The sequence below is a fragment of the Rana temporaria genome, chromosome 6, assembly GCF_905171775.1.
Source record: "Rana temporaria chromosome 6, aRanTem1.1, whole genome shotgun sequence".
NCBI classification, from domain to species: Eukaryota; Metazoa; Chordata; class Amphibia; order Anura; family Ranidae; genus Rana; species Rana temporaria.
This window is the reverse complement of record NC_053494.1, coordinates 1,618,109-1,641,839: the sequence shown is the minus strand read 5'-3', so window position 1 is coordinate 1,641,839 and position 23,731 is coordinate 1,618,109. Positions and strand designations below refer to the sequence as shown.

The window sequence follows — 23,731 nt, the reverse complement described above, 5'->3', positions numbered from 1 at the left end:
GTATCTCTGATACGCTGCGCCGTGCCGATCTATGTGGATCTGGCCCCTTGAGAACTGTTTTACCCCTTCTCCTTGCCTGTACGTGTTCTCAGGGTTGTATTGATTGCTGAGCTAGAGAGATGAAAAAAGGAACCCTGAGAGAATGCAAATACAGTATAAAAACACAAAAAAGGAATATAAGGTAGAGCAATTTATTAAAATGTTTCAGAATATGACTACTTGATAACAAAAAAAATGAAAGAACAGTATAATACAAATGGAAATGAATTTGGTAAATAGAAGATATAAAGTTTCAATCAACAGGAAAACGTGCATCTGAACTACTTTTTTTTTAACCACTTAAGACCCGGACCATTATGCAGGTTAAAGGGTCACTAATGGATTATTTTTTTTTTTAGCTAAATAGCTTCCTTTACCTTACTGCAGTCCTGGTTTCATGTCCTTATTGTTCGTTTTTGCTCTGATGTTGCTGTAATTCTCCTCTGTTTTGGACACTTCCTGGTTGTCTGTTTCCTGATCACCACAGTACTGGGAGATTTTAGTTTCGTTTTCAAACCAATACTGCTCTACGGCACTGTCCAGCACAGATACAGCATAACATGCTAAAACGAAACTAAATGCAAAAACAAAACTAAAAAACTACAGGTACATTATATGATTGATTTTTATCTATTTTTAATCGTTTTTAAAAAGAATCAGTTAACTATTTTTAGCTAGATTCAGGTACGGCGGCTTAACTTTGTGCGGGCGTAGCGTATGTTATTTACGTTACGCCGCCGCAATTTAGAGAGGCAAGTGCAGTATTCACAAAGCACTTGCTCCGTAAGTTGCGGCGGCGTAGCGTAAATTGGCCGGCGTAAGCCCACCTAATTCAAATGTGGAAGAGGTGGGCGTGTTTTATGTAAATTAATCGTGACCCCACGTAAATGACGCTTCGAACGAACGGCGCATGTGCCGTCTGTGGACGTATCGCTCCAAATCACGTCGCAAATAGTCAATGCTTTCGACATGAACGTAACTTACGCCCAGCCCCATTCACGGACGAGTTACGCAAACGACGTAAAACGTGAAAAATTTGACGCTGTTCCGACGTCCATACTTAACATTGGCTGCGCCATCTTTTTGGTGGTTTATCTTTACGCCTGAAAACGCCTTACGTAAACGGCGTATCCTTACTGCGACGGCCGTGCGTACGTTGGTGAATAGGCGTATCTTGCTGATTTACATATTCTAGGCGTAAATCAGCGTACACGCCCCTAGCGGCCAGCATAAATAGACAGCTAAGATACGACGGCGTAGGAGACTTACGCCGGTCGTATCTTAGCAACATTTAAGCGTATCTCAGTTTGAGAATACACTTAAATATACAACAGCGCAGATTCGGAGTTACAACGGCGTATCTACTGATACGCCGTCGTAACTGTTACCTGAATCTAGCTATATGTCTCTATACCCTGTAAACAGTCATTTCAGCAAAAAATATTTTTGCCTTTAGTAACTCTTTAAGGACCTTGCCCCTTTTTGCGATTCGGCACTGCGTCGCTTTAACTGACAATTGTGCGGTCGTGCTCCCAAACAAAACTGGTGTCCTTTTTTTACCCACAAATAGAGCTTTCTTTTGGTGGTATTTGATCACCTCTGTGGTTTTTATTTTTTCCGCTATAAACAAAAAAATCTATATATTTTACTTTTTCCTATAATAAATATCCCCAAAAAATATATAAAAAAAAAACATTTTTTTTCCTCAGTTTAGGCCGAAACGTATTTTTAGCAGAACACTGAACACAGTGGGCCAGATTCACATAGAGATACGACGGTGTATCTCCTGATACACTGGCATATCTCTGACTTAGGCCGGTCGTATCTATGCGCCTGATTCATAGAATCAGGTTACGCATAGATATGTCTAAGATCCGACAGGTGTAACTGTGTTACACCGTCGGATCTTAACTGCAATTTAAAAATGGCCGCGGGGGGCGTTCTCGCTGATTTACGTTGAGAAATATGTAAATCAGCAAGATACGCCAATTCACGAACATACGCGGGCCCGACGCAGTGTTGTTACGATGTTTACGTAGCGGTTTTCCCGGCATATACTTACCCCTGCTTCTATGAGGCGCAGCCAATGTTAAGTATAGCCGTCGTTCTCGTGTCCAATTTTTTTTTTACGTCGTTTGCGTACGCCGATTCTCAAACGCGCTGGACGCGAGTTACGCTCACGCCGAAACCAATGACATCCTAGCGACGTCATTGGGAGCAATGCACGCCGGGAAAATTCACGGACGGCGCATGCGCATTTAAATCGGCGCGGGGACGCGCCTGATTTAAATGCTACACTCCCCCTAGCCGCGGAATTTGAATTACGCCGGGGGATTTACGATCCGCCGCCGCAAGTGTGGAGGTAAGTGTTTTGTGAATTACCCACTTGCCTCTCAAACTTGCGGCGGCGGATCTTAAATCACATAGGTCACGCAGATCTAAAGATCCGCTGATCTATGTGAATCTAGCCCAGTGTTTGATGGGATGGGTGAGGATGAGAGAAGGTTCCTGATAGGCGTTTCTCAGCACAGATAGAGTTCCGCCTATCACGGAAGGGACCAGGAGGAGACCGCAAGTTTTAAACGATGGACGCCCGCAGCCTGTCAATAACTTCAGGTACACTGGCTCGAGTATAAGCCAGGAGGGGGGCATTTTCAGGCTTAAAAGAAGGGCTGAAAAACTTGTCTTATACTCAAGTATATATACGATAATTATGTCATTGTTGATTTGATCTTGTATTCATTTGTGTTCTCCAAAATATGGAATTATTGAACGTTATACAATTGATACTTATTCTCCCGAATCAATAACCACCTTGTATATTTTTCTCTAAAGATTACATTTTTCATTATATTTTCTTTTTGCATAGTTTCCAGTTTTGTTGACAAAACAAACATCTAAATACAGACGTTCTGTTTAACTGTCATTTTTACAAGGTTATTGATGCTCTAATCCCCCATATGCTCCTCCCCCCCCTATGCTGCTATCTGCTATGGTCCCCCATATCCTCATCCCCCTTGCAGGCTTCTCTGGTCCACCATATGCTCCTCTCACCCCCCCATGCTGCTCTGTTCCCCCATATGCTCCTCTCCCCCCCATGCTGCTCTGGTCCCCCAATATGCTCACCCCCCTGCAGGCTTCTCTGGTCACCCATATGCTCCTCTCTCCCCCCATGCTGCTCTGGTCCTTCATATGCTCCCCTCCCCCCATGCTGCTCTTGTCCTCCATATTCTCACCCCCTCATGCTGCTCTGGTCCCCCATATGATCATCCCCCTTGCAGGCTTCTCTGGTCCCCCATATGCTCCTCTCACCCTTCCCCCCATGCTGCTCTTGTCCTCCATATGCTCACCCCCTCATGCTGCTCTGGTCCCCCATATGCTCCTATCTTCCCCCCCATGCAACTCTGGTTCCCTCCACTCCTCTGCCCCCCCCCTGCAGTGCGAGTTATGTCTTAGTTATGCAGTGCGACTGAATACAGACATGCTCCTTGGGAATCGACACTGAGAAGCTCATCATATGATCCGGAAGGAGGGCTCAGGGCAGCTGTAAACAGCTGTGACATAAGCTTTCTCTGCACTCGTTCTCCTGCTCTTTCCTTCCCCCGATCTCCATCTAGATTCTCTGTTGCAGCAGCAGACAGGATGGAGAGCGGGAGAAGGAAAGAACAGGAGAACGAGTGCAGAGGAAGCTTATGTCACAGCTGTTTGCAGCTGCCCTGAGCCCTCCTTCCGGATCATATGATGAGCTTCTCAGTGCCGACTCCCGAGGAGCATGTCTGTATTCAGTCGTGCTGCATAACTAAGCCAGGGAGAGTAGGTGAGCAGCACTGAAACCCGCCCCCTGAGCCATTGGCCCACCGGGAAACTCCCGGTAGTCCTGATGGTCAGTACATGCCTGTCAGAATATGACTACTTGATAAAAAAAAGAACAATATACTTCAAATGGAAATGGTTTTGGTAAATAGAAAATGTAAAGTTTCAATCAACAGGAAAACGTGCATCTGAACTACATTTTTTTAAGATAAGATCTACATATTTAGGTCTCTGTGTTCCTCCGGCTTCTGGTCCAGAATCTTCTCAGAATGATCCTTCTCAGCTTGTTGCTGGCCTGGAAGATGATGGCCGCCTCGGCCGATGGAGATAATAACAGAAAAGCCCAACTGGCCATAGCTATTGGGTCTGTGTTGTTCGTGGGCCTTCCAATAAAAAAAATCAACCGAGACATAAAGAAGGAGGTGATAATGAGAAGTAAGAAGAAGATTGTCCTCAGTGCCGTGACATGAGCCTGAAGATTTGGACGTGTTGATCCAGAGTCGTTATTCTTCACCCTCCAGACGTGTCTGAGCAGAAAGGAGAAAGTGAGGACCAGACACAGAAGACTAAGGCAGAATGGAAGAACGACACCTAGGATGGTCACGGGCAGTAAATAGGGAAAACTGAAAATGTAAACAGCATTGGTATTAGAGGCTCCTGTACTGTTCTCAGAAGACTGGATATTACGGTCTACATTCAAAGTCCAGATGCCCGGGACACTCACAATGAACATCCCAAGTGCTGTCAGGAATAGAAGGCGACTCAGGAAATTGGACACAATTCTCTTTATCCAGATGAAGAACCCATAGCTGAGATTGGTGATGCTGGTACAGTAATGAGCCGAGAGCCAGAAGGTCAACCAGAAGCTGCAATATTTTAGGAAGTAAATTGATACCTTCCAGAATATGTATACTCCTCTAATGTAAAAGACTTCCTTAGAAAAGGTAGCGAATATTACCTGTAGAGTCAGCAAACACTGGAGGAGAATATTCACAATTCCCTTCCCCAGAAAGATCACATCGGAGGGACTCAACTTCCCTTTCTTCCTGATGATGTCCAGATTACCCATCACAATACAAGTGTTAGAAGGGATTGCCAAGACCAGTCCCAAGACTGAACAGATTAACATGGAAAATAATTTTAGGGACAACATGTTTTAGTTTTGGTGTGTGAGCTCCAGACACAAACGACGGCACACACCCAGTGAAAGCTGACAGAGTGAAGTGGGCAAAGACTGATTTATGGAAATAGTCTTCAGATTCGGCTCCCAGGTAGACTTTGCATAATCGTGATGCATGTAAATTCATCAGCGTCATGTAAAGTACTCATTTCTACCTTATAAACCATCATTTCTATTATATTTAACCTCCTCTGGACTAGTGGCTGGTAATTCCTCACTGACCATTATGTACTCTCAGTATAATTGTGATGGTGGGTGAACCACAAAAGGGTTAATATGTATTCTAGTGCTGTTCCAAATGTAAAGTTTAGATAACAATGCGTGCACGCTTGAAAGTAAGACTCTGAAACGTCCATGCAGATCCGTTACTTCCTTATCTAATGTTTTATTACAGGCAGTGCTAAACTCTTTTACACACAACGTGATACATAATTATTATGTTATTGTGGGACTAATAATCACATCTGATTGGCTGAGTACAAAAATGGGATGTCAATCTTAGTCGTCCCTCTGGTCTGTCTTCACTTCCGCATTCTTAAATGTGTGGAGGAGAGGGGGGCATCCGCCATTTTCTGTCTCTTCCAGTGTTCTCTGTGGGAGGGGTGTTATAAGGAGCTGGTTTGAGTAAGGAAGGATTACAGCAGTGGTATACATGAAAAAGCAATATAGACCTTATAGCAGGGATGGACTGGCCATTGGGACTACAGGGAGTTTCCCGGTGGGCCGATGGCTCAGTGGGCCACCTTCAGTGACAGTGGACTGCCGCCCCCCTCCGCTCCTCTGTCTCTCCCTCCCCGCAGCACTCACCTGGGGGGAACAAAGGAGCAGGGGGAGAACCAGAGGAGCAGGGGGGACGACAGAGGAGCATGGGGGGGAGAGGACAGACAGCTGACTCAACAGCTATGGCCTAGGAGTTTCTCACTTCTGCTTAATCTTGTCCCATAAGGGGGAGCACCGAACTGATTCTTTGCCCCGGGTGAAATAATGTCTAGCTTCCCCACTGGTACTGCCTATAAGAGTACCAGTACCAGCCGTTCTACTCTAATAAAGTAGAACGGCTAGTGGCTAGTGAAGGGGGAAAGGGGGCTTGGGTGGCCGGGGTGGGGGGTGCGCTAGTTGTCCGGCCGTGATGGGAGAGACCTGTCAAAGTGGGCCAGTCTGGATGAAGTCCAGGGCCAAATTTCTGTCCCAGTCCAGCCCTGCTTTATAGTATAGTAAAGATGCATAGAGAATAGACATTTTCTAATTTATCATTATGCTCATTACATTCCTTCACAGACCCCGCTAAAATATCCCTATAGGAATGTGAAATTATGGACGGGGAGTGACTGTAAAGGCGTGAAGGGTTTATCCTCTTCCTTCATAAGGGGATCCTCTTCTTCTTGGTGGAGAAATGTCCATACCACAGAGGAAGAAGGACCTGATCGCCTCCGCCGCTACCGACGGCTCCACTAAGCGGCAGAGGGCGTGGGAGATCGGCAGTGGGGGCCCTCTCCCACCGGCGATAACGGCAGATCTCGTGGCGAATCTGCCGCGGAGACCACCATTATCGTTTTCAGCACCGCCACCTGAAGAGATGGATATCTCGGTTGTTACATAGTTACATAGTTTGTCAGGTTGAAAAAAGTCCATCAAGTTCAACCATAGGAAATAAAATAATAATAATATCGTAAAATCACATATACCCAATTCTATACCCACAGTTGATCCAGAGGAAGGCAAAAAAAACAGCAAAGCATGATCCAATTTGCTACAGCAGCTGCTGCCGTTACCGAGATATCCCTCTTCAAAAAGAGGACGTATATAGTCGTGCAGCGGGTCTTAAGTGGTTAAAGGGAGCTCCCCAGTATGGGAATGGGGGGGTGACGTTGGCCTGGGCTCGGGGCTTTCTAAGAACATGTGGAGGTGTCCTGGACAGGAGGCGCAGGAGGAGCAAGAGAGGACAGCAGGAGAGAGCACTGCCAGGCAAGTCTCCAGGGAGGAACAATAGGTTGCAGCCAAGGGGGCTGGTGAGTGTCATAGAGTGGGGAGGTCTGGGGAGGCACGCCTGAGAGGACTGGGAGCAAGAAGTCTGGGATAGGTACAGATCCAGTAGTGGACTGGGATGGCATGGGCAGTGGAGAGAGAGGCAGCTGCAGCCAGGAGAGCTGGCAGGGCCTGAAGATGTGGTGCTGGGCTCAGTAGCCACGTGGACAGCTAGCACCAGGACTACCTACTTCCATTTTTGCTATACCAAAGGGGCCCGTGGTCCCTGCCTGCAAAGGGCATTTGTTAAGGTTTGGCTGAACCAGTGTCAGGCCTAAATCTCAGCGCTGATGTCCTGGAGCTGAAGTGTGGAGGTGTATATACAGAGAGTGTACATAGGTTGAGTCCCGTGCACATTGTGCTTCAAAAAAGCTGGCATCGCATACTCCCTTACCCCATCCAAGTTTAATACTCCTCAATAAAACAAGAAAAACGAAGCTCAAGGCCTCTTTTTTGGTTTTCTGCCTATGGGTAAATGTGAACTGTGTGCCTGGCTGGGCAGGGTGAGAGATGGACCACAATACTCATCAGCCCTAACCAGGGTACTGCTACATCTAGGTCCTCAGCTGTTACTCCACTCTCAACCTCTATCTCTTTCGATCAGCTAAAGTGATTGCATTTCAAATTTCAATAAAGGGTTAAACTGTGTCAGTTAAACTTTGTTTAAAAAATATCAAAATATGAAATTTAAAGTGGGTGTAAACCTCTGATTGTGACATTTACCTAGAAAAAACTTACCTATAGGTAGTGGAAATATCTCCTAAACATGCGCCGTTTAGGAGATAATTACCTTGTAGTGCGCCGATAATTTGGGGGGGGGGTGGTGGTGGACGCAGCAACCTCCCCCCCATTTCCCAGATCAGCTCAGGGTGGCAGGGCAGACACAAACACCCAGCTCAGATGACTGGGCAGTGGATACCATGCCAGCCCACACCTCCAACTCCCATATTACCAGCTCACCTCAGGCAGTGGAGGACATTGCCATTACAATGCACAACCCCCTTTGGCTGGCTGGCTCTCAATGTCAGATGCACCCGGGCAGCAGTTGGAAGGAGGACGGGCACATAGTTTGTTTGGGTGTTCAGGCTGAAAAAAAAACAGCCAGGGCCCTTGCTGCTTTCAGGATGATGTCACATCTGGCGGGTGTCAACAGACCTGGGTCCCTCATATCAATGCCACTGACATCCCCCCCATGTTTTGGCACCTGGGGCAGACCGCCACCCCCCCCCCGCTCCCCCTTGGTATGCCCCTGCAAGGATCCACCTCACATACTGTCCTCTCTCCTCCACAGAGAAGACGAGCTCCAATATTCTGACAGTGGTGGCGGCGACAGGGGAGGGGGGCAGTGCCTACTCAGTATTCGCTTCATAAAACACAGGGACATTTTCCCCCATTTTTTGGGAGGGAAGTGTGTCTTATGGTGCAAAAAATATGGTAGATGTATTCCTCATTACCAACTAAACACATAAGGGACTTTTAAAGAAGTTGTAAAGGTATTTTTTTTTTAAATAACCAACATGTCATACTTACCTCTACTGCTGCAGCAGGTTCTATACATGGTACAGATTTGCCACTTTACAGGCAGACTAAGGGGACCCCCGAGGCACGATATTTAAAGGATTTTTTTTTTATTGTTGCATTTAAGTATCATTAAAATCATTATCCTTTTTTAATAAGAAAAATTGCATTGGTACATGTCCCCCAGGGCAGTACCCAGACCCCACATACCCCTTTTATGTCCAATTACTTGCATATAAGCCTTCAAAATGATTTTTCCTGCACGGCTCCCATAGACTTCAATGGGGTTTGGGTTGGAACTTTTTCTCTTTTCGGGAGTTCTGCTACAAACTGGACAGGGGAGGGGTTCGGCCCACCTCTACTTGGTACCCTTGAATTTTAATGTACCTTTGATAGCGACCTTCATTGTTTTGCAGTCCTTCACTCAATACCTATTTTTCTTAGTTCTGTATATTGTGTGGTTTGACATGCTATAATTTCCTGTGTCTGGCGTGGGAGGCGTGGTTTGTATTTTTCTTATACCAAAAATCTAATAAAGATTTAATGGAAGATTTAATGGAAAAAAAAAAAATCTTTTAGTCAGATAAAATAAATGGCAATGAAGTATTAAACTGTGTTTGTTAAATAAAAACATATAAAAAAGGTAAAATAAGCATTTTCCCGCAGTAGAGGAACCTGATGGAGCCTACACGCGGTCGGATTTTCCGACAACAAATGTTTGAGAGCTGGTTCTCAATTTTATTTTTATTTTTTATCGCTCTTATAGGCGGCGGGAGGGGACATCCCCCCCTCCCGCCACCATCTGGTGTTTCTCCATCCTCTCCCGTGCCATTGGGCGCCTGGAGAGACGATCGCCATGCGCCGGATGGGAGGCATAGAGATGACTGGTGACCAGATGGTCACCAGTCATCTCTATGACCGTCGGAGGCCCAGGCGCGATGTGATGACGTCACGCTTGGGTCCCCGTAAGTAAACAAACCGCAATCGCGGCTAGTAAGAATGAGATCTGTGAATTTTTTTTCACAATCTCATTCTTTCCAGCCTGGAGGAGAGATGTGGGGGGAGGGGGAGGTCTTATTGACCCCGCATCTCTCCTTAAAGAGGACCTGTCACACACTATTCCTATTACAAGGGATGTTTACATTCCTTGTCATAGGAATAAAAACGATCGAAAAAAAAGTGTAAAAAATAAATAAATACATAGGATAAAAAATGAATACAAAAATTAAAACTCCCCTATCCCCGGTAGCTCGTGCTCAGAAGCGAACGCACATGTAAGTCCCGCCCATGTATGTAAACGTCATTCAAACCACACATGTGAGGTGTCGCCACGTGCGTTAGAGCGCATACAACAATTCTAGCCCTAGACCTCCTCTGTAACTCTAAACTGGTAACCTGTACAAAATTTCAAAGCGTCGCCTATGGAGATTTTTAAGTAACGAAATTTGGCGCCATTCCAGGTATCTATTTACTCGGCGTAACATCATCTTTCATATTTTACAAAAAAAAATGGGCTAACGTTACTGTTTTGTTATTTTTTAATTCATGAAACCATTTTCTTAAAAAAAAAAGCATTTGAAAAATGGTTGCGCAAATACCGTGCAAGATAAAAAGTTGCAATGACCGCCATTTTTTTCCCTAGGGTGTCTGCTAAAAAAACATATATAGTGTTTGGGAGTAATTTTCTAGCAAAAGAATGATGAATAGTACATGTAGGAGAAGTGCCAGAATAGGCCCCGGTATGGAGGTGTGTATAAAAGCCCGGTATTGAAGTGGTTAAGGTGGGTGGGCTCGGGGCGCAGTGCTCTGTGCTCTGAGCCCACCCTTTTTTAAAGCCAGTTAGAGCCTCAGGCTCTAATCACATGCGTAAAAAAAAAAAACTATTGGAATCCTTGAGTCCGGTGCCCTGCATGTAGACTAGGGGCAGGACGCATTGATTAGGGGGATGGTACCCCTGCGCCCCATATGGACGGCCCGCCACTGATTATACGTTTCCTCAAAAGTGAGAAAGTACACACGATCGGACACGACCTTGGATGTTTTTTTCCGATTGAAATTCCGCTCAAGCTTGGCTTGCATACACACAGTCACACAAAAGTTTTCTGAACTTTCGACCACCAAGAATGTGGTGATATACAACACTATGACGAGCCGAGAAAATTAAGTTCAATGCTTCCGAGCATGCGTCAAATCGTTTCCGAGCATGCTTTGGAATTGCTACAGACGAACGGAATTTCCGATTTTTTACATCGGAAAATTTGAGAATCAGCTCTTAATCTTTTGTTGGCGCAAATTCCGACAGCAAAAGTCCGATGGAGCCTACACACGGTCTGAGTTTCCGACCAAAAGCTCACATCGGACTTTTCTTGTCAGAATTTCCAACCGTGTGTACGCGGCATGAGAGGAAATTTGCCCAATAGTGTCTCAGAAAGCAATAACACTGTATAAACTGTTTGATCCCTTCTCCTTCCCTGTACCGGTTTTCCAGGTGTTATCAATTTTTGGCCTAGAGAGGAGAAAAGGGAACCCTAAGGCCCAGATTCACAACCGAGATACGTCGTCGTATCTCTGAGTTGCGCCGTCGTATCTATGCACCTGATTCTTAGAATCAGTTACGCATAGATATCCATTAGATCCGACAGGCGTAAGTCTCTTACGCCGTCGGATCTTAACTGCATTTTTTTTGGACCGCTAGGTGGCGCTTCCGTCGAATTCCGCGTTGAGTATGCAAATTAGCTAGATACGCAAATTCCCGAACGTACGCGCGGCCGACGCAGTAAAGTTACGACATTTACGTTGGGCTTTTCTCGGCGTAAAGTTGCCCCTGCTATATGAGGCACAGCCAATGTTAAGTATGGCCGTCGTTCCCGCGTCGAAATTTGAAAAAGTTACGTCGTTTGCGTAAGTCGTCTGTGAATGGGGCTGGACGTCATTTACGTTCACGTCGAAACCAATAACGTCCTTGCGGCGTACTTTGGAGCAATGCACACTGGGAAATTCCACGGACGGCGCATGCGCCGTTCCGAAAAAACTTCAATCACGTCGGGTCACAGTAGTTTTGCATAAAACACACCCCCCTGATCCAAATTTGAATTAGGTAGGCTTATGCCGGACGATTTACGCTACGCCGCCGCAACTTACAGAGCAAGTGCTTTGAGAATACAGCACTTGCCCGTGTAAGTTGCGGAGGTGTAATGTAAATCAGATACGTTACGCCCGCACAATTTTACGCGGCTCTACGTGAATCTGCCCCTAAGAGAATGCAAAAGCAAAATAAATACACAAACAATTCATATTAGGTAAAGTAATTTATTAAAATGTATCAGAATATGACAACCCGATAAAAGGAAGAATGATATAATCAGGACTTTTTCTTCTCAGTGGATAGGTGCCGGAGCTTCCATTGTCTCCATCCCTGCCAACCTCCGAGCATCGTTCCTTGGTTCCACCCCCTACCCACTTCCCAGTACCGCCCCTTTTAGAGAATATAGAACCAAGTAACATTTGTGGTATTAAAGGGGTTGTAAAGGTACAATTTTTTTCCTAAATATCTTCCTTTACCTTAGTGCCGACCTCCTTCACTTACCTCATCCTTCCATTTTGCTTTTAAATGTCCTTATTTCTTCTGAGAAATCCTCACTTCCTGTTTTTCAGTCTGTAACTCCACACAGTAATGCAAGGCTTTCTCCCTGGTGTGGAGAAAGCCTCTTGAGGGGGGAGGGGGCGAGCAGGAGTGTCAGGGCTCTCTCTACTTTGCAGATAAAGGAGCTGTGTGTTAGTGGGCGTCCTGACCCTCCTGCTCGCCCCCTCCCCCCTCAAGAGGCTTTATTCACACCAGGGAGAAAGCCTCTCATTACTGTGTGGAGTTACAGACAGAAGAACAGGAAGTGAGGATTTCTCAGAAGAAATAAGGACATTTAAAAGAAAAATGGAAGGATGAGGTAAGTGAAGGAGGACTGCACTAAGGTAAAGGAAGATATTTAGGGGAAAAATGTTTCCCTTTAGAACCCCTTTCAGTAATTTCTATGGAATTTGTTAATAATAACAAGAAAAGGCAGGAAAAAAGATCCCGGCAGCTAGCAACAATGGATCACCCCAGCAACAGTGGACCACCCCAGCAACAATGGACCAGCCCAGCAACAATGGACCACCCCAGCAACAATGGACCACCCCAGCAACAATGGACCACCCCAGCAACGATGGACCACCCCAGCAACGATGGACCACCCCAGCAACGATGGTCCACCTGCAACCATAGACCTCCGACAGCCAGCATCAATAGACTTTTCAGCAGCAAGCAACAATAGACCCCTCCCCTCAACAGCAGATCCCCCCCCAGCAACAGAAGCCTACTACCAGCAACAACAGATCTCCCACCCGCAACAATAGACCTCCCCCTCTGGTAAAAAAAGATCCCCTCTGGTGACAACAGATCCTCCAGCTGCCAGCATCAATAGATCCTGTAGCGCACCCCTTGCCATTACATACAGTACATTCAGTGTTGGAGGTGCCCCCACATTTCCACAGAAAAAAAGGACATAAAACAAATGGAAATGCTTTTACTAAATAGAAATTGTAACATTTCCATCACACTTATTAGAGAAAGGAAAACATGCATCTGAATTACAATTTTTTTTAAGATAAGATCTACTTTTTTAAAGTATAACTAAAGGCAAAACATTTTTTTTAGTTTAGAAGAGAGTGCAGAGGCATTAGAACGCCTAACAGTTTTTTTGCTCTCTGTGCCCCCCCCTGTTAAGGAGATCTCCGCTCTCTATTTGTCCTGTATACCATTATCATTGAAAGTAAAAGAAAACCCCCAAATTTTGTGTTGTCCCCAAAAAAGTAAATCTTCCAATGGTGACACCAGTTCTGGTGACCTGAGGGTCCCCAAGGAATTCCCTTAACCACTTGCCGACCGTCACTGCCAGGGGCATGATGGGGCGGTGACGTCATAAGGGGGCAGGGTCACCGGATGACATCACCAGGTGACCCCCACCCCATGCCTATATAAGTCATTGCACACTGCACACACGGCATTACAGCGGGAGAGAGTGTTGAGTCAACATCGGAAGAAGAGCAGAGAGAAGAAGACAACGGAGAAGACCGGGCAAGAGCTGGCAAAAGAGCAGAAGAACCCGGCAGAAGACACGGGACAGCGGGAGAAGAACCGGAGAGCACGAAGAAGAGGCCAGAGAGAGCGGAGAAGTTGGAAGAGACCCCCAGAGTCAGAAGAGACCCCCAAAGCTGCCTAATAAATTACTTTAAAAACCTGTGTAATGTGATTTATTGTTGACACTTTTTTAAAGGTGAATGGGTAGAGGTACAATGTACCCCATACTCATTCACATAGGATGGGGGGCCGGCAGCTGGGGGGCCCCTTATTAAAGGTGCTCCCAGATTCCAATAAGCCCCTCGCTCACAGAACTTTACAACCAACAGCCAGGGTTGTCAGGAAGGGGCCCTTGTCCTCATTAACATGGGGGCAATGTGCTTTAGGGTCCCCTGCCCCAAAACACCCATCCCTAATGTTGAGGGCATGCTGCCTAGTACAGTTCAGGAGGGGGGTGCTCGCTAATCCCCACCCCCTTTCCTGACCTACCAGGCTGCGTGCTCGGATAAGGGTCTGGTATGGATTTTGGGTTGTCCCCCGCACCGTTTTTCCGGCATGGGGGTTCCCCTTTAAAATCCATATCGGACTGAAGGGCCTGGTATGCTCATGAAGGGGGAACCCATGCCGTTTTAAATAAAAAATTGGCATGGAGTCCCCCTTAAGTATTGGGGTAACAAAGTTGGGTCCTGGTCATTGAACAAGGTCGGATCCACAGGCGGCAAAATCGCACAAGCACAAGTGTGAAAGGGGCCTTACTCTATCCAAAAAGAAAAAAAAGTGTTGCCTCTAGTTCTATTTTAAGTCTCTGTGTTCCTCCGGCTTCTGGTCCAGAATCTTCTCAGAATGGTCCTTCTCAGCTTGTTGCTGGCCTGGAAGATGACAGCGGCCTCGGCCAATGGAGATGATGACAGAAAAGCCCAACAGGCCATAGCTATTGGGTCTGTCTGCATTGTGGGTCTCCCAATAAAAAAAATCAAACGAGTCATAAAGAAGGAGGAGAACATGAGAAGTAAGAAGAAGATTGTCCTCAGTGCCGTGACATGAGCCTGAAGATTTGGACGTGTTGATCCCGAGTCGTTATTCTTCACCCTCCAGACGTGTCTGAGCAGAAAGGAGTAAGTGAGGACCAGACACAGAAGAATAAGGAAGAATGGAAGAAAGACACCTAGGAAGGTCATGGGCAGAAAATAAGGAAAACTGATCTGGTAAAAAGCACCGGTAAAAGAGGTTTTAACCGTGCTGTTCTCAGAAGACTGGATAGTACTGTCTACATTCAAAGTCCAGATGAACGGGACATTTATAATGAACAGCCCAAGTGCTGTCAGGAATAGAAGGTGACTCAGGAAATTGGACACAATTCTCTTTATCCAGATGAAGAACCCATAGCTGAGATTGGTGATGCTGGTACAGTAATGAGCCGAGAGCCAGAAGGTCAACCAGAAATTGTAATAATTTAGAAAGTAAACTGATGTTCTAAAGAATATGTATACTCCTCTAATGTATACGACTTTCGGAGCAAAGACAAAGAGCATTCCCTGTAGACTCAGCACACACTGGAGGAGAATATTCACAATTCCCTTCCCCAGAAAGATCACATCGGTGGGACTCAACTTCCCTTTCTTTCTGATGATGTCCAGATTACCCATCACAATACAAGTGTTAGAAGGGATTGCCAAGACCAGTCCCAAGACTGAAGAGATTAAATAAAAGAAAAAGTGAAGGATGAGCATGTTTTTGATTTGGTGTGTGAGCTCCGGAGAAGAAATGACGGCACACACCCGGTGAAAGCAGACGGAGAGATGAGGTTAGAGACTGAACTATGAAAATATTGTTCAGATTCGGCTCCCGGTAGACTTTGCATAATCGTACGTGATGGATGAAATTTCAACATCAACATTTAAAGTACTCATTATACCGTATAAACCATCTGGAAATCATTTCCATTATATTTAACCACGTCGGGACTAGTAGCCGGCAGTTTTAGAACAGCTTGTGTTATGGTCATATACCCTAGTCTCAGTCAGCAACATTCACTGACTATGTACGCCATCTAGTGTTAACTTTTTAACACTACACCTGGGAGCACAATACCAATGATTTCTAATTGCAAATCAATTTATTTTAAAAATGACATACTATCATTTCTTTGATATTCATACCTTGAATAGATTTGATTATAATGTAACTAAGAAGCAAATTGCTCCTTATCGGAATTTTGAAGCAATATAAATCATCACGTGTCAGACTACTAAACGATGCATTCATTTTATATTTTTCTAGCTATTTGAAGTGCAAACAAATCTATTTTGCCAACTGGTAATAAATCGGTAAGACTTATGATACTATTCAATACAAGTTAATACGTTTTCTAACTAAGCAACTACCAATTATTACCACACACTGGGCCAGATTCTCAGAAGAGTTACGACGGTGTATCTCAGGAAACACCCTCGTATCTCTGTTTTTTGACCCGGGTATCTATGCGAGTGATTCCTAGAATCATTTTCGCATAGATACGGCCAAGATCCGACATGTGTAAGTGACTTACACTGTCGGATCTTAAATGTAATTCGCCACTGGCCGCTAGGTGGCGTTTACGTTCAGGTCTCATTTGACTATGCAAATGAGCCTGATACGCCGATTCCCGAACGAATTTGCGTTGCGTAGTCGTCGCTTACATCGTTTCCGTAGGCGTAAGGTTACCCCTGCTATATGAGGGGTAACCTTACGACAGTCCGCCGTATGCCATGTTAAGTATGGCGTCGGGTCCGCGTCGTCTTTTCCCGTTGGGTACGTAGTTTTCCTAAGTCGTTCTTGAATACGACTTTACGTCAATGACGCACACGTCGGCGTCATTGACGTTTTCCGTCGTGAGCTGGAGCATGCGCACTGGGCTATTTTGCGCAGTTCAATTGACGCGGGGGCGCGCTTAATTTAAATACAAGCCGCCCCCTTTGAATTACGCGGGGATACGCCAGGCCATTTACACTACGCCGCCGCAAACTACGGAGCAAGTGCTTGAGGAATACGGCACTTGCTCCAGTAAGTTGCGGCGGCGTAGTGTAAATGGCTTACGCTACGGCACCGCAAAAGTACGAGAATCTGGCCCACTATCTTTACAGGGCCCAGTTGATTTGGGCTCCAGCAGCACTATAGGTGGAAAATCCAGGCTACACACCAGGGGATCTATTAATCAAATCCCCTTCTGAATGAATTAATACCAGCGAACTTAGACCAGAATGCAGCTCGTGTAGCTTTGTATTTAATCACATGATCGGAATGACCTATCCAACGTACAGCTTTTTCAGCTGTGAGTATTGAGAAATCATCTCCTTGTTTTTTATTATTATTTTTACAAGCAAACACCATGTGAGCCATATTGACTATTCATTATACATATTATAGATTAACGGTTGATCCTTCGCTATACCCCTGAAGAAAGAGAGACATCTCTCAGAAACGTCGGGATAATCTGAAGAATCATACTGTATAGCGCAATTTTGTAACTTTTGAACTGTACTGTACAATAACTTGTGTCCACTCTAGATCATGTTTATGGTTTTATTAAATTTGTTTCTATATTTCTAAATAAATGTTATATAAGATACCTTCTCTACTATAAATACTGGGCCAGATTCAGGTACCGCTGCGCACTTCTTACGGAGGCGCAGCGTCCCGTTTTTGCCCTGCGCCCCCGCAAATTTTTTGCGCTACGCTTCATTCACAAAGCAGTAGCCACGTAATTTGCGTGGGCGCTCCTCAAAAATGCCTGGCGTAAGGGCGCGTAATTTAAATGATCCCGTAGGGGGCGTGGATCATTTAAATTAGGCGCGTTCCCGCGCCAAACGTAGTGCGAATGCTCCGTCGGGAAACTTTCCCGACGTGCATTGCGGCAAATGACGTTGCAAGGACGTCATTTGCTTCAAAGTGAACGTAAATGGCGTCCAGCGCCATTCACGATTCACTTACGCAAACGACATAAAATTTAAACTTTGCGACGGGAGAACGACGGGTATACGTAGCATTGGCTGCCCCTGCTAATAGCAGGAGCAGCCTTACGCGAAACCCGACGAACGGAAACGACGTAAACTGTGTACACAGGGCTCGTGTAGGGTAGTGAATCGGCGTTAGTATGCAATTTGCACACTATACACTGACCACTACGGGAACGCCCCCTAGCGGCCATCGTAAGAATGCAGCCTACGATATGACTGGCATAAGAGCCTTATGCCAGTCATATCTTAGGCTGCAGTCGGCGTAACGAGCTCTCTGAATCAGGAGCATTCGAAATGCCGGCCGCAAGTAAGCAATTGCACTGCTTAACTATGGTTACGCAGACGCAATTGCTTTTTGAATCTGGGCCACTGTTCACTTCGTGTAATCACAATTCTGTGCCTTAAAAGTCCAGTCGGGGGATCCAATTTTCTTCTGATTTTTTCATTGGATGCGGCACTTTGAGAGACAAAGACCGATAATTCTCTCTTCTCTTTTGTGTTATGGTCAATGTACAATGCAGACCGCATTCTGTGCCTTGTCCCTCTTATCACGATAATGGAACTATGCTGCTAGTAAAAAGAATTGAAGTTCTCTGCAGATGATTTTTTGTTTTTAAATCTAAAGCCCTGTACACACGGGCCAGAATCTTGTCAGGAAAAAAAAATGTTTTTCCTGACGAGATTCTTGGCAAGAATCTCTTGCCGCCCCGGGTATACAGACACTCCATTCAAAAGAACCGCCGTTCGTGGCAGAAACGCAGTGACGTCATGCGCTCGTCACATTCGATGCCGTCGCTGCCACCTTGCTGCACCCTACCTATGCCTAGGAAGCTACCGTGCATGCGTCAAAGTCATTTCCATGGAGACAGGTAAGTATACTCTCAGGTTTCTCAGCAAGAAAACACTGCCGAGAATCACGATGAGAAAATAGAGAGCATGTTCTCTATTTTTCTCGTTGAGATTTTGGGCAGTTTTCTTGAAGAGAAACCTGAAAGCCTCGTACACACGCTCGGTTTACTCGGCAGTAGGGATGAGCTTTGTGTTCGACTCGAACATCGTCTGTTCGTACGTTTGACGAAATTCGAACAAAACGGGTCGTTCGCGCCAAATTCGAGTGACGCGCAACGGACCATAATTCACTGCGGCATTGCGCGCTGATGATTGGCCAAGCATGCACTATGACCCGCATGCTTGGCCAATCACAGCGCGCAGAAAACGGAGAGCCATAATTGGCCAAAGCCAGGGTGGCTTTGGCCAATTATGGCTCAGGGCTTTAGCACACGCCGCACACTATAAAAGGCTGCCTGCAAGGCGGCCGCGTGTAGTGTGATGCGGTTGTTAATGAGAGCAGATCAGTCAGTCAGAGAGAGAGAGAGACAGTGTCTTTTCTACCAGATAGATAGATAGATAGATAGATAGATAGATAGATAGATAGATAGAGCAGGCAGACTAGTCAGTTTAGCTTAATTTACAGTGTGTAGAGGATATATATATATACATCCTAGGAGTTGTACATATATTTATACACTGTATAGCTTAGCTAGATCAGCTATTCCTATTTGTCAGGCAGTAGATTGTGCTAGCTGCAGTGTTCTAACGTGTTGTATTGCCTCCATAGTGTTTAGTTTACACCTAAACGTACTCGGTGTTACTGCACGTGTGCTATTTATTTGCACATAAACACAGTTGCTGTTACTGCACGTGTGCTATTTATTTGCACATAAACGCAATTGCTGTTACTGCACGTGTGCTATTTATTTGCACATAAACGCAGTTGCTGTTACTGCACGTGTGCTGTTTAATTCATTTTTAATGTGCCATGTCATTTTGCTTAGGGCCCCAGGGAGGTCAGGATCCGCACTGGGTCTTGCAATGACCTGGGGGGAGTGGTGGCGGGGAAACTCATGCTATTTTTTTTCAATGATTTTTATCCATATTGCAGGGACCAGACATTACATTAAAGCCGCAAGCAGTATTAAATTACTTTTTTCTTATAGTAATCTCATGTTGTGCAGGGACATTTCTAAACATGTGCCACTACTATAGACACCCAGCAGGTACCATATTTAAAGGAATTTTTCTTTTTTTTTATTTCACTTTAAGCATCATTAAAATCGCTGCTCCAGAACAAACTACAGTTTTTTAAATGTTTTTTTTCCATTGATACATGTTCCCTGGGGCAGGACCCGGGTTCTCAAAGACGTTTTTCAACAATAACTTGAATATTGGGATTTAAAATGAGCACTTTTGAATTTGCACGTTCGAGTCCCATAGACTTCAATGGGGTTCTAAATGTTCGCGCGAATGTTCGGTCTGTTCGAACGTTCTGGTGCGAACTGAACGCGGGGGTTTTTCGGCTCATGCCTACTCGGCAAGAAAGATCTGCCAGCAGTTTTCTTGCTGGTTCTTGCCGAGTACACCATGTGTGTGTACGAGGCTTTACACTAGGCAACAATTAAACCAAAAATGAAACAACTATATAAATAACATGTTTGTGTAGCAAAGCCTCCTTCGGTCTAATGAAGACCCCCAGGGCCGTAGATAGCTGACATCCTTCTGTATATGGTGGGTTGTGAAAATATTTCTGGACCATCTCACTTTTGAGCCATTGTGGATCATTTGGGGCTGTGTCAATACCATCCCCATTTGGACCAGTGCACAAGGCAAGGTCCATAAAGACATGGATGAGGCGTTTGAAAAATTATTGCGCAAATACCGTGTAAGATAAAAAGTTGCAATGACCACCATTTTATTCCCAAGGGTGCCTGCTAAAAATGTAATGTTTGGAGGTTCTGAGTAATTTTCTAGCAAAAGAATGATGATTTGTACATGTAGAAGAGAAGTGCCAGAATAGGCCCGGTATGGAGGTGGGTTTTAAAGCCCGTTATTGAAGTGGTTAAGGTGGGTGGGCTCGGGGCGCAGTGCTCTGTGCCCCGAGCCCACCCTTTTTTAAAGCCAGTTAGAGTCATAGGGGCAGATCCTCAAAGAAATTACGCCGGCGTATCACTTGATACGCTGCGTAATTTCAAATTACCCACGTCGTATCTTTAGTTTGAATCCTCAAACCAAGATACAACGGCATCTGGGTTAGATGCGACAGGTGTACGTCCTCGTACGCCTTCGGATCTCAGGCCCCGTACACACGTCCGAGGAACTCGACGTGCCAAACACATCGAGTTCCTCGTCGAGTTCAGTGTGGAAGCCGCCGAGATCTCGGCGGGCCGACTTTCCTCATTGAACAACGAGGAAATAGCTTTTTGGCCCGACGAGTTCCTCGTCGGCTTCCTCGCTGAAAAGTGTACACACGACCGAGTTTCTCAGCAGAATCCAGCTCCGATCGAGTTTCTGGCTGAATTCTGCCGAGAAACTCGGTCGTGTGTACAGGGCCTTAGATGCAATACTTCGGCGTCCGCTGGGTGGAGTTTGCGTTGTGTATGCAAATTAGCGATTTACGACGATCCACGAACGTACGCGCGGCCGTCGCATTCTCTTACATCGTCTCTAGTCGGCTTTTTCCGGCGTATAGTTAAAGCTGTTTTTTTTGCGGCGTATAGTTAGATTTGCCATGTTAAGTATGGTCGTCGTTCCCGCGTCGAAATTAGATTTTTTTATTTTTTTTGCGTAAGTCGTCCGTGAATCAGGATGGACGTAAGTCACGTCTAAGTTTAAAAAATGACGTCCTTGCGACGTCATTTTGTGCAATGCACGGCGGGAAATTTAGGGACGGCACATGCGCAGTTCATTCAGCGTGGGGACGCGCTTCATTTAAATGAAACACGCCCCCTAATCGCCGATTTGAATTCCGCGCCGTTACGCCGCTTGAGATACACTACGCCGCCGTAACTTACGGCGCAAATTCTTTGGGGATTCGAACCAGCAAAAAGTAAGTTACAGCGGCGAAGCGTATCTCACATACGCTGCGCCAATGTATTTGTATGTGGATCTACCCCTTAGGCTCTAATTACATGCTTAAAAAAACTTATTGGAATTCCGGTTAGGGGCAAAACGCATGGTTTAGGGGGATGGTACCCCTGCGCCCCGTATGGACGGCCCGCCACTGATTATACGTTTCGTCAAAAGTACACACGATCGGACACGACCTTGGTTGTTTTTTTTCGATGGAATTCCGCTCAAGCTTGGCTTGCATACACACGGTCACACAAAGGTTTTCTGAACTTTCGACCGCCAAGAATGTGGTGATATACAACACTACGACGAGCGGAGAAAATTAAGTTCAATGCTTCTGAGCATGTGTCAAATCGTTTCCGAGCATGCCTTGGAATTGCTACAAATGAACGGAATTTCCAATAGAAATTTTTTACATCGGAAAATTTGAGAACCAGCTCTTAATCTTTTGTTGGTGGAAATTCCGACAGCAAAAGTCCGATGGAGCCTACACACGGTCTGAATTTCCGACCAGAAGCTCACATCGGACTTTTCTTGTCAGAATTTCCAACCGTGTGTACGCGGCATGAGAGGAAATTTGCCCAATAGTGTCTCAGAAAGCAATAACACTGTATAAACTGTTTGATCCCTTCTCCTTCCCTGTACCGGTTTTCCAGGTGTTATCAATTTTTGGCCTAGAGAGGAGAAAAGGGAACCCTAAGGCCCAGATTCACAACCGAGATACGTCGTCGTATCTCTGAGTTGCGCCGTCGTATCTATGCACCTGATTCTTAGAATCAGTTACGCATAGATATCCATTAGATCCGACAGGCGTAAGTCTCTTACGCCGTCGGATCTTAACTGCATTTTTTTTGGACCGCTAGGTGGCGCTTCCGTCGAATTCCGCGTTGAGTATGCAAATTAGCTAGATACGCAAATTCCCGAACGTACGCGCGGCCGACGCAGTAAAGTTACGACGTTTACGTTAGGCTTTTCCCGGCGTAAAGTTGCCCCTGCTATATGAGGCACAGCCAATGTTAAGTATGGCCGTCGTTCCCGCGTCGAAATTTGAAAAAGTTACGTCGTTTGCGTAAGTCGTCTGTGAATGGGGCTGGACGTCATTTACGTTCACGTCGAAACCAATAACGTCCTTGCGGCGTACTTTGGAGCAATGCACACTGGGAAATTCCACGGACGGCGCATGCGCCGTTCCGAAAAAACTTCAATCACGTCGGGTCACAGTAGTTTTGCATAAAACACACCCCCCTGATCCAAATTTGAATTAGGTAGGCTTATGCCGGACGATTTACGCTACGCCGCCGCAACTTACAGAGCAAGTGCTTTGAGAATACAGCACTTGCCCGTGTAAGTTGCGGAGGTGTAATGTAAATCAGATACGTTACGCCCGCACAATTTTACGCGGCTCTACGTGAATCTGCCCCTAAGAGAATGCAAAAGCAAAATAAATACACAAACAATTCATATTAGGTAAAGTAATTTATTAAAATGTATCAGAATATGACAACCCGATAAAAGGAAGAATGATATAATCAGGACTTTTTCTTCTCAGTGGATAGGTGCCGGAGCTTCCATTGTCTCCATCCCTGCCAACCTCCGAGCATCGTTCCTTGGTTCCACCCCCTACCCACTTCCCAGTACCGCCCCTTTTAGAGAATATAGAACCAAGTAACATTTGTGGTATTAAAGGGGTTGTAAAGGTACAAATTTTTTTTCCTAAATATCTTCCTTTACCTTAGTGCAGTCCTCCTTCACTTACCTCATCCTTCCATTTTGCTTTTAAATGTCTTTATTTCTTCTGAGAAATCCTCACTTCCTGTTTTTCTGTCTGTAACTCCACACAGTAATGCAAGGCTTTCTCCCTGGTGTGGAGAAAGCCTCTTGAGGGGGGAGGGGGCGAGCAGGAGTGTCAGGGCTCTCTCTACTTTGCAGATAGAGAAAGGAGCTGTGTGTTAGTGGGCGTCCTGACACTCCTGCTCGCCCCCTCCCCCCTCAAGAGGCTTTCTCCACACCAGGGAGAAAGCCTTGCATTACTGTGTGGAGTTACAGACAGAAGAACAGGAAGTGAGGATTTCTCAGAAGAAATAAGGACATTGAAAAGCAAAATGGAAGGATGAGGTAAGTGAAGGAGGACTGCACTAAGGT

General features: G+C 45.6%; 2 protein-coding genes across 2 annotated transcripts; both read right to left on the bottom strand.

Moving 5' to 3' along the window:
* Positions 1–4,075: 4,075 nt before the first annotated feature.
* LOC120942749 (taste receptor type 2 member 40-like) lies at positions 4,076–4,921 on the bottom strand. The gene has a single exon (XM_040355675.1). It carries the CDS (start codon positions 4,919–4,921, stop codon positions 4,076–4,078), a length of 846 nt encoding a protein of 281 aa, XP_040211609.1.
* A 9,564-nt stretch (positions 4,922–14,485) lies between these two features.
* LOC120942748 (taste receptor type 2 member 40-like) lies at positions 14,486–15,334 on the bottom strand. Its single transcript, XM_040355673.1, has one exon. The coding sequence runs from the start codon at positions 15,332–15,334 to the stop codon at positions 14,486–14,488; it is 849 nt and encodes a 282-aa protein (XP_040211607.1).
* Between the last annotated feature and the right edge of the window lie 8,397 nt (positions 15,335–23,731).